The sequence below is a fragment of the Ursus arctos genome, unplaced genomic scaffold, assembly GCF_023065955.2.
Source record: "Ursus arctos isolate Adak ecotype North America unplaced genomic scaffold, UrsArc2.0 scaffold_3, whole genome shotgun sequence".
Lineage (NCBI taxonomy): Eukaryota > Metazoa > Chordata > Mammalia > Carnivora > Ursidae > Ursus > Ursus arctos.
Window position 1 is genome coordinate 23,393,993 of NW_026622985.1, and position 17,453 is coordinate 23,411,445.

At 34.8% G+C, this 17,453-nt stretch overlaps 1 protein-coding gene across 1 annotated transcript in view; it reads right to left on the bottom strand.

Annotated features, from left to right (window-relative positions):
* SEMA3C (semaphorin 3C) overlaps positions 1–17,453 on the bottom strand; it is a 169,794-nt gene that overhangs the window by 75,751 nt on the left and 76,590 nt on the right. Inside the window, exons 3-5 of the mRNA XM_026504590.4 lie at positions 10,473–10,633; positions 9,288–9,350; positions 984–1,103 (exon numbers count right to left, since the gene is read on the bottom strand). Coding sequence (XP_026360375.1) covers positions 984–1,103; positions 9,288–9,350; positions 10,473–10,633 — 344 coding nt within the window. The remainder of the gene's footprint in view (positions 1–983; positions 1,104–9,287; positions 9,351–10,472; positions 10,634–17,453) is intronic.

Below are 17,453 nucleotides of genomic sequence, written 5' to 3' on the forward strand. Positions count from 1 at the left end.
TGTATAAATTACGTCTGAAAAAAATAATAATAAAGCAATATAAAGAGACTCATTGTTCAATTATATTTGTACGAGAGTACATTAATCTCTGTTAAAGGAAAATAAACTTAATAAGGTATATCAGTAGCAATATTTAATCTTTTTTCAGTTCTAATCTCTAAAATTGAATTAAGACATTATTTAAGAACTGGACATTCTAGATTTAAGTCTTATAAGGAAAAAAAGCAAGATAATTTGAAATAATTATGTTTTTAAAATGCTACTATTTAGTAAGACAACATGTTCGATTTAAGGAAGGAGGAAAAACCCTTTTGGTCTAATGCATACTTTCCTTAGTCAATAACTGTAAACTGAGATAAACACGGTTTTAAATATCATTGGTGAAGTTCAACCAACCTAGTATTTGTCTACACATATTAGGCATATACTTAGTGTTCCGCAAGTGCATTTGTGCACAGAACCCCAAATCATTTTAACTAATATAAGAATAAAGGTAGGAAAGTCTTTTGTAGACTAATGTTGATCTAAAATTAAAGTATGGTCTATTAATTATAGAAGGTTCTTTTCAGCAAAGGAACCTGGCATCCTGCTTTATATATCACTTACAGGTATCTCATAAAAGTTTACCAAATTTGAAAGTTAAATAAGAAAGTACTTAAAACAGCTTTAAGAAAGTGATGTTATACAACATTTCTATAACTTGGAGCAAATAGTATCAATACCTTCTTTTCTAAATAATTACAAAATTACATCATTTTTCTTTATCTTTTGCAGCTTTTTTATTCAGAAATATGTATGTATTTAGTTGAAGGCAACAGCTACACTTTAACTCGGGAGACAGTAACCAAATGAAATATATTTTGAGTTAAAAGGGCTTGAACCTTTTTAATGGTTATCGATTACAACTTTTTAGATTCAAAAACAGTTTTAAGAAATCTTTGACACTAACACCAAAACTAACAATGAAAAATTGTTACACTTACCTCTGATCTCCTCCCTCTATTCAAATAAGTACACACGGGGCTGAAAGCACCACTCCCACAAACATACAGGTGAGTGCGGTTGAAAGCCTGAATTACACGGACGAAGTTCCCACAGCCATGCTGAAAGAACAGATGGATAAGTAGTTAGTAATAGTTACTTTTATTGCTATTTCTAAGTAGTACTGTCATAGTCCACTATATATTTTCCTTTCTGCTCTCACTTTTTTATTGTTAGGAGATAGCAAGAGAATAACAGGGTTTATTCTACTGGTTTACTTCAGGAAGAAGGTAGTTCAACTTGGATAATGAGTAAAATGGCACGTCTTTCTCATAGTTCAATATTTTCTATACTGTGTAAGTTTTTATGTTCTGACACTTCATGAACTTACTCTATTTGAGAAAATGGAGAAGTACACCAAATTGTTTCCTCAAATGTTCCTCAAAACGTTACACACGCGCACGCACACAGACGTTATATAAACATATTTCGAACGAAGCTGGGCTTATACAAGGTCCATATCAACATTACTACACAATGGCAAACACTATTATTGGCTTTTACAGTGGGTGAATAAAGCAGACTGTAAACACATGCTAGCACTGTGATGCAATCACTACCTCTCTGGCCTTCGTCCCCTAAAATACTTGCTTTCCCAGTTTTCTTTTTCACCTGCTCCTAGCCCCACCATTGGAAAAGTTGTCATTTGTTCACTCAATGATATGCAAAATATTATTGTAATTATAAGTTGACTCTGACCTTGCAGAAATATATAAACTTGGTCAGCACCAAAGGTAGATCTCTGTCACTGAACTAATCATTGCATGTTGTATATTGCTAAACTCCCTATCCCTTGCTAAGTACAAATTAAGCAGGCTTGAGATTGAATGTTGTTTTCTTTAGTCATTTTTTTCACAAAGAACATCATAAAAATGATGTTATAGAGGTGCCTAAGAGGCTCGGTTGGTTAAGGGTCTGAGTTTGGCTCAGGTCATGATCTCAAGGTCTTGAGATCGAGCCGGGCATCGGGCTCCCTGCTCAGCGGGAAGCCTGCTTCTCCCTCTGCCTGCCACTCCCCCTGCTTGTACTCTCTCTCTATTTCTCCCTCAAATAAATAAATAAAAGCTTTAAAAAAATAAAAGATAAATAAAATGATAGTATAAGGACAAATTTTTTTTATAAATAAATATATTAAAAGGTAACAGTGGTTTTCCCATGGGTGTCAGACAGCATATATTTTTTCTTTTTTTTTTTTACTCTTCTTGGTACCATATTACTAATTTTTTATAAGCACATTTATTATTTATATTATTAGGAAAGTAAAAAACAACCAGTTCTATTAAAGTAGAAGTTAAAATTTTTTAGTAGAAATTAAATTTGATTTAAAGTCAATATTATTTTATATTTTCTCATTATATTATTTTATATTATTACTTGCCAGTGAATATATGCTTATTTTTATATGTAGTAATTTTATACATGCTTCTATTATGGATTTTATTACGAAATAATCAATCATTAGCTCTACTGTTAAAGAAATTAATCCTTACAGACCAGACTATATACTTTATTTTTATTTTAAGACGTCAAGAATTTTTGTTAAATATATAGTATCACTGTATCTTGACACCTGTTTATAGAGATACCTAGAAATTGATGACATAAGATAACGTGTTTCTCTGTAGAAAAAGAATAGATGAAATATGGTGTTTATATACTATGTCTATGTTAAGGTTATCTGTAAGCAATAAGACTTGTGTTTATTTTTTTCACATCCAAGTTTAGTCATTCTGGGATTCTGTATATGCTATTTGCCTATGTAAGACATGAATTGAATTCTATTAATAATAGATTATATGTCGTCTTGAGTTTTGTAGACAGTTTACTGTCATGAATTACTGGTATTGGTAAAAAAAAAGACATCATTAATATGTTCTATATTTCAAATACAGATTATACTTGTTTCATGTATATGTTTCTATCTCTCTCTCTATTTTATATCTACTTATCATGGTCAATATTTGTTGGGAATTTATTATGTGCTAGACTTTGGAATGATCATTTTACATATTTAACCTGTTTTACTTCCCAGGAGGTTTGATTTTTCACCTTTATAGCTCATATTTATTGAATGTTCTTATGCCACTTGGGCACTTCACATTCATTCAGTTTAGTACAAGTCAACTCCTTTCAGAAAAATAGAGCTTAGAGTTTTTTTAGTTAATTTGGTTGAGGTCATTGAGCTCGAAACAGGTAAAACAGATTTTCAAGCACAAATGTGTCTAACATTGAATCTTATACTTTTAATCACTTTATAATTTGTCATTGGGTGAGGAATCCACAGTGGGTTGAGGAGAGTTTCTCCAAGTTATTAATGTTTACAGAGCTCTTAATCCTTTGATGTTAAGTCTTTTTAATCCTCAGAGCAATGTTCCAATTAAAGTATTAGTCCCATTTTAGTGATGAGGAAATTGAGTCCCAAAGAGGTTAAATGAAGTGCTCTAGTTAATAAGTAACTGAGCTGGGTCTTGAACCATGTCTACCCTCCACCATCCACTTTTTCTAAAGAAAGTGGTGGATTAACCGTGAGACAGATTCCCAGACTACCTGATGATGCACAGTGTGCCCCTCCAAACTTCCCCACAGAGAAAAACACAAAGGAAAAACAAATCAGTTAATTATTGAAAATCATTTTCTAGGTCCTTTCTGTTTCCATAGTTTTTGTCCACATTATTTCTGATTTAGACCATAGCAATCATATTAATGCTATCCAGCACATATTTACTGAACTCGTTCTATGTAAACACTGTATATGGTGCCAAAAACCGTGAAATGAATAGATTCAATTTCTCCTTTCAGAGGAAGGAAACCATAATACATGAGGCTGTGTAGATACTATAATAGAGTTATATTTTAAAAAAATGTGCTATAGGAGGAGAGAAGACAGAATAATGCTGACCTGGGTGTAAGGGTTTGAAAGGGGGTGTCATTGGAGCTAGAACTTGAAGAATAAGCTGGATAGTTTGACAGGCAAAAGCATAAGGAAAGAGCTTTCCAACAGAAAAAAAAGAACATGAACAAACTAATGGAGGCATGACAGAGCAGGATTTACTCGGGAAGCAGTGCCTAGAGGGGAGAGTGAATTACTGTGTGATGAAACCAGTGTGGCAATTAGAGTTGGTCTGTCATCATGCCATAATCTTCACATGGGCAGTAGATGGTGGATTTCACTGTACAAATCTCAGAGCCAACTGACCTGGGTTCAAACTCTAGCTTTATCTTTCAGTAGCTGTTTGAACTTGAGACATTTACTTAGCCTCTCTGTGATTCAATCTTTTTACCTGTAAATTGTGATGATAACATTTGTTGTGAGCAATATACTAATAAAGCACTTGGAATCGTGATTGGCACATAATAAATACGCACAGTGTCAGATATTGGATTCTTTCATATGTATTTTTTATTTCAATTGTCAGAAAAAACCTGGTGAAGTGGACAGAGCATTTGTCCTGAACAGAGCTTATTACAGGTCCTGACCATAGCAGACATCTATGAAAGGTTTGGAGAATGAGCCTTCAGTGAAGTTAAATGCTGTGGATTTTTTTTTAATTGCTTAGTTTTTAAACCTGTTTCCTGGTATAATGCTAAATGAAAAATCAAGCTGTTAACATTCTGCAGAATATAATACCATTTTATTTATATCTATAAATTTCAAACAATAAAGTGCTGCAAAAATATACACCCAATTTTTAAGTGATTACATTTGGGTAGTGGAATTTATTTTATTTACTTAATAGTAATATACCACTTACCATGTGCTATGTACTGTTCTAAGCTCTCTTCAAATATTAACTCATTAATCCTCATAACAACCCAATAAGGAAGGTATTATGAGAATGCCCATTATGCAGAGAAGGAAACTGAGGCATGGAGAGGTTAAGTCTCTAGGGTCAAAGAGCTCAGAAGAGATTGCTTTCTGTTGCTTTTTACATGCTTTTCTAGGTCTCCAAAGATTTCTGTACTGAACATGTATTTGTTATGTAATTTTTAACATAGATGTTTTTGAAAATATGTCTTGGAGCACAGATACATAAAGCTTTGAAAATATTGACTCTTCACGGCCCAGACTATGCAATGGGGGAAAAAGTCCCTCTTATTCTTTTCTTCTTGGCCTACACTTCTTTGGTGTGGGCAAAAAATCAAGGTATTTTAATAAATGTATTTCTAAAGAAAATACATTTTCCAGGAATTAGGGATCCTTTGGTCACATAAATAGGGAAACTGATATTCCTCAATTAATAAATAAAGTTTGACATTGTGTGCATGTAATGCACATATGTCTAAATATATGTAATCCTGCTTAATTTTCCAACAATCTCTTACAGTATTTACTTAGTGCATTCATTATGCCCTATCTCCTTGGATATGTTTGACAGCATGTGCTACTGTTTAAGCTCAATTTATTTAGAGTATGAATAAAATAATAACATTTAGAAATAAATGGAGCATGGAGGAATGTGAATACAGAGGGGTAGAGAGGGAAATGGGAGGCAGGTTATAGTCTCTTTAGCCAGGCAGAAAATTAGCTATATTCCCACCATGATAATATATTTTCTTTATAAACATTAGTTTATTATGGTATATGATTACTGGGATCAGTTTTTGTTTATATTGAATTATTTTCTTATAAGTGTTATTTTTTCTAACTTTAATTAAAATTTGGTATGTTAAAAAAATCTAAAGAAATGAGACACTTGAGTCCATGCTGTATATTTTCTTTCAATTGCTATAGCAGTATGGATTTTAACTGTCGCTAGTTTATGTTTTGCTTAAGTAGATGACTCATACAATATTTAAAATCAAAATATTTTAATTTAACCAAAATGAACTTCTAAAATATGTGCAATATGAATTTACTACGAATAGTATTAATTTAAAGGCATTAATAAACTCACCATCTACCGTGTCCTACCCCCAACTTCTGACAATCACTTGGAACAGATTCCCCCCATGCTTGCTTTGAATTTTTTCAGATCTTGTTTAACTTTATTAAGTTCCTAGATACAACAGATCTGAGCACAGAGAATAACAACACTACCCAGTATTTCAGATCGGTAAGGGGATCGGAAGAGTAAGGGGAGAGTTACAGCTACAAACAGCGCAATATGAGCCAGAGTGTTTCCAGTGTACACAGTGGGACAGCCAGCCCGGTCCTGGGTGGGCAGACAAGACTTTCCAGAGAAGTGACATCTGCACTGTTACTTGACAGAGTAGGTGGAGGATTCCCAGGTTAAAAAGATGGTAAGTTAATTGAGTGAGAAGGGAGTCACATGTACTTGGTGTCAAAGGCTAAAAGAGGAAAAGGGTATAACTTATTGGAATTTCAGAACCATTGAAATAAAGTAAAGAAAAAGGTTAACATAGACCCAATATAGTTGCCAACAAATCTACTAAACCTTTCCCAAATATCCCAGCTGCAGTGTGTTTTTTTCTCTGTCTTTTGTGTGTATCCTTAGAATTTACCGAATTCTTCCTAGTGAGATGGCGTGTTTTATCAGGTAAGACAGACAGTGGCCTTCCTCCCACTTGCTAGCAGGGCAGCTGTGGTAAGTTCCTCACTCTCTTAGTGACTGGTTTCTTTATCTTAAAAATGCAAATGGTGACAATAATGTCCATCTTGTAGCATTGTTGTGAGGATTAAAAGAAAGACTTAGAACAGTGGCTGGCCCATTCCATTAAATGTTGACTATTATTATTTGATAGTTATTGCACATACGTCTCATCATCTCTACTATCTTGTAGAGAATATTAAATAGAGACTGCATCTTATTCACCTTTGGTTCTTTCACAATAGCTAACTGATTTGTACAAATTAAAATTCCTCTGTTTTTAAATAAAATATTAAGAATTAGATGATATTTCTTCTAACAGAATTAAGAGACACTTATCTAGTTTCATTAAAGGACGTAATAAAAATATGCTGCTTTGTAGAATTTCTAAAGACTATTTTGCCTCTTTTTTCTACCACTGGTCTTTTTCTTGTGGTCTGATTAAAGGACGCTTCTCTGTAAGTACTTCACATGTATGAAATGAACTGGATTTGTCAAACATCCTCTTCTCTTGCATAGACCGAACATGTATTTGGAAGAGTTAGTTTATTTCCCAGGACCCAACAATGTTTGCCATACTAGAACAGAACCCTCCACCAGTTACTTCTGGTATGTATACAGCTATATAGCAGAATTTAAATGGGCTGTATAGCAGAATTTAAAGATGTACATGAATGATATTTACAGCATGATAGAACTATGGGAAAATGTAAGCATGTATTGAAGATTTCATCTAATGACTCTTAATTATAAGAAAGCAAATGACAGAGCATTTCTATTTTGCCAAAGGGAGAAAGACATCAAATTACTTGGCTAAGATTCTTCAGAAAATCAACACCAATCTTTGGAGAGAGAATGCGCAATGGTATCTAAATCCTACATATTCTATCTGTGATGCTTCATATGAATGGGAAATTAAAATCTTTTTGAACACAGAGGACAACTAAATCCAGTAATTATAGCCACAGGATATTATCGTGGCAAAAAGCAAGACATGGTAGGATACACATCAGTGGGCCAAATCTTTACATTAGAGAATGAAAGAAAACATCTAAATTCATGCACAATTATTGAAATAATAGCTTCATGGGACAAAAAAGACTTCTCCACAACATTATACTTTCTACTATTTGTTCCCTAGAGGACAAGCATAATGCATTCTTTTGAGTATTTCTTACACAATTTCCTGGATTTTTTCCTGTAGACTATGGCCCAGCAGATACAGTGGGGAGCAAATATGCCTTCTGCAAGCTTCTGCCCATTTGAAAATTTCTCTTAAAAGGTGAATTCTAAAACTGAAAATGTGAGACCCAGAACTGAGTGAGCTCTCAACAACACCCTCCAGTGAGACCCAGAGATACTAGATGCCAGAGTCTTCCATGGCCCTGTCTTGCACCAGACCTTTTCAAAATTCATACCTGCACAGTTAAGAGTCAATGAGAATAAAAGTTTAATTTTCACACTTCCTCCTTCCACAAGGATTAGCCTTTTCCTTGAACCACCATGATGAATCTCTGAAACTCTCACTATCAAAGCTCAGTGCATAGCCTTGTACCCTGAAATCGTATTTCTTACCTCTACACTTACAATGAGTGCTTAGTCAACATTTTTTACATGAAGTCAAAGCTGTTATTTCTTATGACCCCAGATCTGATTGTGTGTATGTGTGTGTACAAAAATTAGTTTTTCTACCCAGCCACCATATTTCAACTTCATACCTGCATAGGCATATACTTCCATGCTCATTAGATTAATGTTGACTTCCCAGCAAGATAATAAAGTTGAGGAGAGTCAGACTGTCTATTTTGATATACATTATGTCTGTAGCAATAAACACTATGCTAGACACATAGTAGGGACTCAATCTATACTGGTTGAATGAATGAATGAAAAAATGAATATATGCATAAAAAACTTCTCTACCAAATTATTTGTGTAAGAATGGGTAATTCTGATATACGGTTCCATTATGATATTTTTCATGATTTGAGACAGGAAGGTAAAATGATATACATGCTTCATTATAAAATTAAATAAGGTGTACATTAAAGATCAGCTCCATGTATTTGTTTTATAATATTTGATAATAATTTAATGTGTCAGTTTCTGCAAGCTGTTTGCAGAAATCCATATAGATTTCTTTCTTAACTCTTCATATGGAATTCCACCTAAAGATACAGAATTTATACAAATGTTGCACACTGAACATTTATTGATATTCATATCTGCCTTGATTTTTGTTTCCATGGTTATTTTTAACTAACAAAGATACTGGTAATCATTGGTGATTTATGCCTCTGGAATGTGCTGGCTCACCAGTACCCTTTTGCCGAGATCTTTCTTTGGAAAAGCCCACATGGTATCTGGGAGCCTCTCCAGACACTTGCATTATCATTATTTCAGTGGCCTGCTGAGAATTCTGCAGGTTGGATCCACTGGAACAGGGGTTATTACTGAAATCCATCATGAAAAGTGTCAGGACGCAATAATGAAAGCAAGGCAAGAAATTTTTACCCAGTCAGGAATTCCTAAGTTATAGTGTTTGAGAGTTCCAATTTCTTTGCATTTACATTTTTTACCATGTGTCCAGCAGAGGATTTAAAATACCAACACCCTTTGTCTCACTCTTGGCTGCACTCGAGGTACATGGATTCAAAGACTAAATATTTAAGTTTTGGAGTTTTTTTAGGCACTCACTGTGGGATCTTTGCCAGCCATCTTGCACTCTTCGATTTTGATTGTAGATGCTGGCCAGAAAACCTGCTCAGAAAGGAAAATAAAGGTTGCATAATCTCCCTTATACATATGACAGCTCAGTGCTCTTCATTTACTTTATGCTAACGCATTTCTTTAAGGCATTTCTATATTTATATTTCAAGATTCTTTCAGTTTATAAACTCAAATTTATGAAGACTTTATTTTATTCTAATAATTTATTTCTCCCAACAATTTTTCCTTTAACAAAAGTCTTTCAATAATATGTGCCCATTTCCTAATGACATATTATTGAAATAAGGTCATTAATGTGTACAATAAAATGTGCATTTCCCTCCCTTTATACTATGCTTTTCTCAACTGCTTACATCACAATGAATTTGCATTTATATTGCTATTTTGTTTTAATATTGTTTTTGGTAAACCACACAGCCAGGCTGGTAGATTTACTTAAAACAGGCCCCTAGGTACTTCAACAGCTAAAATAACCTGGATTGAATCCAAGAGATTCTCTCTCCGAAATACTCAGCTAGTATTCTAAGTCACTATAGACTTGGGTCAAGTCTGACAGTGATGATTATTTTTTTTTAATTGTCAGCCATTGACCCTTGTTAAAATAATAAATTCAGAAGTCTCCTTGTTGTAATAAACTTATAATTAATTTACTTTTATCTCTTTACTCCACTGAAGATCAATTCATATGCTTCTTATGAAATAGAATGATAAATATAGGTCACACTTGTTCACAGAACAGTGCACTTAATAACTGTTCCTTTTATGCCTTCTTGGATTACATACAGATGACAAGGTAGATCTTCCTTTGGTCTGATCATTTTTTCAGGCTATACTGTATGCTTTTTTTTGTCTGTCTGTCTCTCTCTCCGTATACACACACACACACACACTCGTATGCAAACACATACATAGGAAGTATTTTCTCATTTAGTTTCAGGTTTTAAAGTGTTAAAATCTATGAAGCTAGACAGTGAGAACGGAATTGATTATATTTTCAGTACATAAAGTAAGTACTAACTTCCAATTATTTATTGACATGTGGCCTGTATTTTCTATAGTTGTAATGGAATACACAATTTTTTATTGTATTTGAAAATTTTAAAGAAAAAGGAAACAAAGTCAACATGGCCCTCACAGAAATGATAAACTTACACTCAAAGGTTCTTGGCTTATATTGTTAATATTCAAGGAAAGAATGTGATCTTTGCTGCCCACATAAATCCGGTCCTGATCTTCATCCATCAATAATATCCTGTAGTCTAAAGGGTGGTGGGACAGGCTGAAGTATTCAGAGGTCTTGGTTTCTCGAAGCTCTGAAATAGTGAACAACATGGTAAAAATAGAGGATCTTGGTTCCATGATTCCATTATTTTAATGAAAACAAAATAATAGAAATATTTACCAAAAAAGTTAAGATATATTTTCCTTCCTACAATAATAAATTAATTTTAAAATAGAATTGTTAGTGGTTATTTTTACTTATTGCCTCTATATTGAAGTAAAACATAAATAAATCAATAACTGCAACGTTGAAGTTTATGATACGATTTTATTGTAAAATTATTCATGTTTTGCCAAAATCTCAACTCACTTTTATCACTGGCTATCATCAGGTCAAAACTAAAATAGATCAACCAAAAAAATATAGTAAATGAGCAGATTGAACAAAAAAAACAAAAGCAATGACAGTGTGATGTCTTCTTAGCTTCTCTTAATGTTTTATGGTTATTATCAATACATTCGTCATTTTAGGATTGGTATTTTCTACTTTAAATATTTACCTTACTTCCTCAACATAATTTTAACTAGTTTGATATTTTTTTCTATAAATTACTTGAAAACAAATCTACTCTTTGCCCATTATAGCTCATTCAGAAGGCAATGTTGTTTAAATGAGTCTGCCTATGTATATATCAAAAAGTAAATCACACTCAGATGACCTGAATGTTTAGATTTTCAGTACTCAGTGATCACTGACTCATGCTCATTTAACTTCTTTTACATTATGTGTAAAATTTGTGCCTATATAGCTAAACTTTGAAGACAATTAATGCACCTGTCATAATTAAAAATCAATAGTCAGTATAGCAGATTCAATTTTCTTTCCAGCCAAACGCTCCTCTGTACAATTTACAATTTCCCTGTTCAAATAGTTCAGTATTGCCTTGTTCTTAGGATTATGATCTTAAGAGAGTGATAAAGTCTACAAAAGAGTTTGCTTTCATTATTTACTATTTCAGTGATGAATTATTTCTAAATTTTAGACATTGAATAACAAATACACTTCTAGAAATTCTTGTAGGCTGTGGTGTGACTTAAACCAAATTTGAAATGACAAGAATTCTTATAGAAAGCCATGAACTATATTCTATGAACTCTTGGGCCATATACCATATGCAAAGATAGAGAAGCCACAAATTTAATCTATTTCCTGGGCATATCAATTCAGAATGTTTGCCATTATATTCTTCAAGCAGTTCTACATCTAGCCAAGAATCCGAAAATATTACATAGGAGTAGCATAGTGATTATGAAGCCAGACTGTGGTACCAAACTTTCTGTGACATTGAACAAGTTACTTAACCTCTTTGGGCTTTAATTTTCTCATTTGCAAAAAGCAACAATATCACCTCTACTAAGAGTCTCCATGGAAATCAATTGAATTAATACATGTAAATATTAGAAATGAATGACAGGGAAAGTATTCAATAAGTTCTAATAATTATTAGTTAGTCTTAGTATAGTATTATCAAATTTGAGTTACTATCAAAAAGACATATGGAATTAGATAAGTGGGTACATATTTTTCTTTTTTTCCCTTTTTCTTTTAATTTAAGGAACTAGATTCCTAAAATTACTAACACATGATCATAAAACATAGTCTCTGATATTTTGCCATACAATGACAGTAAAGTGTAGGATTTTTTTATGTGGAAGTTATAAAAATACCTTAGAAGAGTCTTGAGAAGTAAATCACGAGAGAAGACAAGAACAAAAGACATCGAAAGATGATGTAAACAAGAGGCTAGATGACAGATCTGGAAATCCGAGATTTGTGATGCAGAGCGCTATGTGGCGTGCTAACCTCGTTCTAAGTTACTGAGCCCCAGGAGGCATCACAGACAGACAAGTGAGCAGTTGGCAGCAGCGGTGCCACTAGTCCAGAAACTGGAACTGCTTCTTTCTTGAGGAGAGCAAGACAGAGGAGAGGGATGTCATTCAGGAAAAAAGTCAGCCCCTGCCAGACCAGAGGTTATTGCTGAAGTAGGGGGGAAAAAAATCCAAGAGCTCAGAACATGAGAGAGAATATAGAATCCAACAAATGTCCCCCAAAGATTGCAAAGACAAAGGCTGCCTTGATTTTGCCTAAAATTTATATAAAGCTTGCTTTTCATCACATGGAAGAGACTCCTGGTTGGATAATTTTTCTATAAAAACATCAGGAGAAAGGGACAGCTTGGGGTGAAGAATAGATGTTCAACACATACCTCTTCAATAAATAACTCAAAACACATGGACTAGAGATATAAAATGTGGCTGAGTTCACGGCCTCTGGGGCCCAACCACTGGAGTCTGAATCCGAACTCTGCCACTTCATTTCTATATATTCTTGGCAGGTGCCTTTATCCCTCTGCACTCTAGTGTTCTCATGTGGAAGGTCAGAATAATAATAATAGTGCCTACCTCAAAGGGGTGTTGTGATGTTTAAACTGTTGATATACATCAAGTGCTTAAAAGAGTGCCTGTCCCATAGTGACATGGGTTACATTATTATGACTTGGGAAAAGACATCAAGCTTCAGCCAGCAAGGTAAGAACAATTCCTTACACATGGAGAAAACATGGAGGACCAGATTGCCTGATTTTTATTTATTAATATATTTAATACTTCATTTTCTCACATGTAGAATGTACTCAAATTATTTGAACAGGAAGTAAAATAGTAAAATAAATCATTTTAAAGGAAAATAATTTGTTTGAGTGGCAGGATAATTTTAAAGTACGTGAGACTGGAAAACTAAGAGATGATGATATTCCAGATATGATGCTGATAAAGACGCTGACATGCTAAAAGTGGAAAGAAGAGTTGATGTGCAGAATTTAAAAGAAAGGATTTGGAATTGGTTTTACATGAAGCTGGTCTGGGGGTAAGAGGAAGCTGTAAGCTAAGAACAGGGGAAATGTACACGCCTTTACTAGTTTGGGGGGATTTGAAAGGGAAATTTCTTTGGTAGAGAGATTGCTTGAGTGTTGACAGATTAAATTCAAATCAAAGCAGGTATGTCCCACAAACACGTAAAATTAGAATAGCAATTTGTCATTAGAAATATCAAATCTGCAGGTAGAGTTTTTCCAATTCTTCTCAGGGGTTAGGTGAGTCTCTGAGAGTTGACAGCTCTGAGGAAGCCCTGAGAAGAAGCTCTGAGGGGAGTAAATCTAAAGTGAAAAGCAAAACATAGAGATGCATTGATTGTTCATTCAAAAAGAGCAACTCTGTAATTGAAACTGAAAGTGAATCATGATGTATAGGCAACAATGTGCTATTGGGGTGGGGACTATACAATCCGAGTCAGACAGTTCTGAATTGAAATCCTAGCTTCATCACTTACTGAGTATATTATTTTAAGAAAGCTACCACACTTAGCACAGATTTCCTTATAAATCGGTTATATTAACACACAGCTCAAAAGATGTTGCACCAGCACACAGTAGAGAATCAGGGTATGCTCCTTTGAGCAGGAGACACTGTTGACCTTTCATCTAACGGGGAGAATTTTCCTTGTCTTCCCTGTAGGCAGAGCTGTTCTATACCTACCATAGTCGTCCCACCCGCCCCTAGCCAGTGAGTCGTTTAAATGTGACATGTGATGAGTTCTGGTCAATGAGATTTAAAGGGAAGCCTGCTGCAGGGGTTCTAGAAGAGGTTTCTTCCGTCTTCAAGACTGACACAAGAAGAGAGGTGCGTTTTCTGCCTCTGGACATTTGGGATATGATATGTGCCACAGTTGCAGCTTACCAAGCAGATTGCTAGCTGAGAATGGCAAGCAAAAATTTAGAAAAAAACCTGGCTGAAGAAATTATTTAATCTCCGAACTCACCCTGGAACTGCCCTATCACTGACTTCTGTTATAGAAGTGGAAAAAAAAAAATCCACGTATTTTTCTTTTAGACACATTGAGGTTTGCATTTCCTGTTGTTGAAACCCTTCCTACGGGTGCCTGGATGGCTCAGTTGGTTAAGCACCTGTCTTCAGCTCAGGTCATGATCCCAGGGTCCTGGGATCCAGCCCCATGTCTGGCTTTCTGCTCAGTGGGGAGCCTGCTTCTCCCTCTCCTTGTGCGCTCTCTCTCTCTCAAATAAATAAATAAAATCTTTAAAAAAAAAAAAGAAAAGAAAAGAAAAGAAGAAAAGAAAAGAAAAGAAAGAGAAACCCTTCCTAACTGCCACATCTTCCAAATATTCACAGCCCCTACCTGCCACCTTTTCATTCTTTCTATCATGGTTTGTTTCGTTTCAGTATTTTTTCAAATTTTCTTTTTTCTTTTTCCCTTCTCTTCCTAATCTATACTGAAATAAAAACAAGAGTGTGATCTTAGCCAGGGAAATAACCTCAACCAAATTTTAGTTGCAAGTAATAAACAATGGCGGTTTTCCTCTTTATCTGCTTCATTAGAAAATAATCAATTTCTTACATTAATTCAAATACCAGAGGGAGGAATAACCGCATTAACTGAAGACCTTTCTGGTCCAAGGATTTTATCTATTTTTCTGAGCCATAAAGCTATCTTCAAATTTAATTACCTGCTGCCCAATGACAGTTGACAGCTGTTAACCAAAGAAGATTTACTTAGGAACTGCCCTGTTAGAAACCTAGAAGCCAAGGTTATTTTGTTTAAATGTTATTTAAATTGCTGTTAGTTAGCCATAATTGAACTCTGGAGCTTGGGAAAAAAACAAAACAAAACAAACTTTTTTTCAGAATAAAGGGATGAGTTCAAAGCATTGAGGATTTTTATCTATAAAAAGAATGACTGAAGAATCCATCATTTTGGTTTAATGCAGATCCAACATAAGCCAAATGAATGATTCAATGATTTGGTTACAGTGAGAGAAAATGACTGATTTAATGATTTGGCTAGTAAGAGAAAGAAATCACTATTACTGGTCTTTCATCTAAACAAGTCAAAGAAAGTACCGTCCTCTTCTTTAAATGCTAACAATGATGTCATCATTTTTATAAGTGTCAGAGGTACAGCTAGTTGTGTTGTTTCTCAGAACATTGAGAAGGAACCTTGGCTCAGAGTACGTAGTATTAGAAAATGCAGTGCCCCACAAAGGGCAGTGTAGGTCTCTAAGTCCCTGGGAAAATCTCCTGGGAAACAGTATTAAAAAAAAATGCATGCTTCCATCCTGAAATCCGCATTATTGTAGAGTTCTATGATGGAAAATTACTGTAATGCCTTCCATGCCAATGCTCCCTGAGGGAAAATTCGCAGCACAATATGCTTACCTGAAATTCATGCATTGACATGGATTTTCCTTTGTAATAGAAATTACGGTGAGCCGTGAGAATTTAACCAAGGTTGGGAGAATAATACATTCCCCCAAAATGTAAACCCTAGCAATATAAGCTTCTGGGTTCACTTGACTATAGCCAATATACTGCTGTAGCAATTACAACATAATTTAATATACAGTAATATATTCTGCCTATAAATAACACTCTATCTCTAACCACATAAGAACTAACTTTTGTTCTCTGTTGAACTAGTCAGAGAACTTAACATTTCTGTGGTGACTAAGTCAATAAAAACTCATTCATGTGTTCAGAAATGTGATCGTGGTGGAGGAGGGTGGAGAGTCTTTCTCTTTCACGAACAATATGTATCTGTTAAACTATTAAGTAGGGGAATTCATTCACTCAGAATACTACGTTATCTTTGGCTTTTTATAAATGACAAGTAGAAGATTACTTGAGTGAAAATCAATTCCCAGGGTCTCTCTATTAGAAGCATACACTATGGTTACTTATTAATTACATTTAAAGTTCATGATGTGTTACTAATTTACGTATTCGATACATACATATTGAGCCCTTATCACAGTCAACTAGACACTGCTCAAATACAAGGACACAAATACGAAGATCCCAGGCCCTCACAATTCCAAATCTTATCTTACATTCTGTTATTCTGTTTGGCTAGCGTGACCTTCTCAACATAAACCTTAGCTCTCCCCCAGGCAGAACGCGCATCTACAGATTTCAAAGTAAATCCTTAGGATATCTTTTACTTCAGAGATACTGCTACTGACAGGATAATTTCCTCTCCAGAATGTCTTATCTCAGAAGAATTTTAAGTAGAGTGGGCTTAAATGACCCATCCTCTCCCTGAGGCTCACTATTTTGAAACTGGGTTAGAAACTGAACTTCACCTGTCCTTTTAGGACAAACAGGCAGATAAGACAAGAGCAGTCAAATGTCACCAGAATGAAAAGATAGCTCCTAATTCCTACAGCAAAAAGAGGTTCAAAGGCATGTCGTTAAAACCACATTTGCTTAAAAATAATAGCTGCAAATAGTCAACACGTGTGGGTTTCCCAGTAGGAGTAATGGTCCTAGTTTCATTTAATTGGCATTCAAAGCCTTTGTGTTAGGCCTTAATATTATTCCTGTTCCACCCGTAATGAAACTAAAATTCAGAGAATTTGAGCAATCTAACTGAGGTCACACACTAATGAGTAGAAGAGGCTAGAACCAGGATTCAAGGCAAAGTGAGTTTCTTAATCCATGAATTCAATTGAATGCCCTCGTGTTTTTTGAATCAGACAGACTTTAACACTATTTGTTGGGCTTCTAGCGTGTTCGCTCTGAACACGTGCACATGTGCAGTTGCACCTGTGCAATATCAAATGTAGTCTAAGCAATGACTCTGCCCCTCAAATTGTCTTTGCTAGTTTGAGGAGTGTGGCAGGGGGTGAGCGGGAAGGGTGCAAACAACTTGAGAATGATCAGGGATGCTGTGGAAGCAAAATGCCAAATGGATAAGAGAAGGTATAAGGGAAACACTTCTATTCAGTGAGCCTGGCCTGGGAAGGGCAACAGTGAACACAAACTACTTCCCAGGAGTTGTCA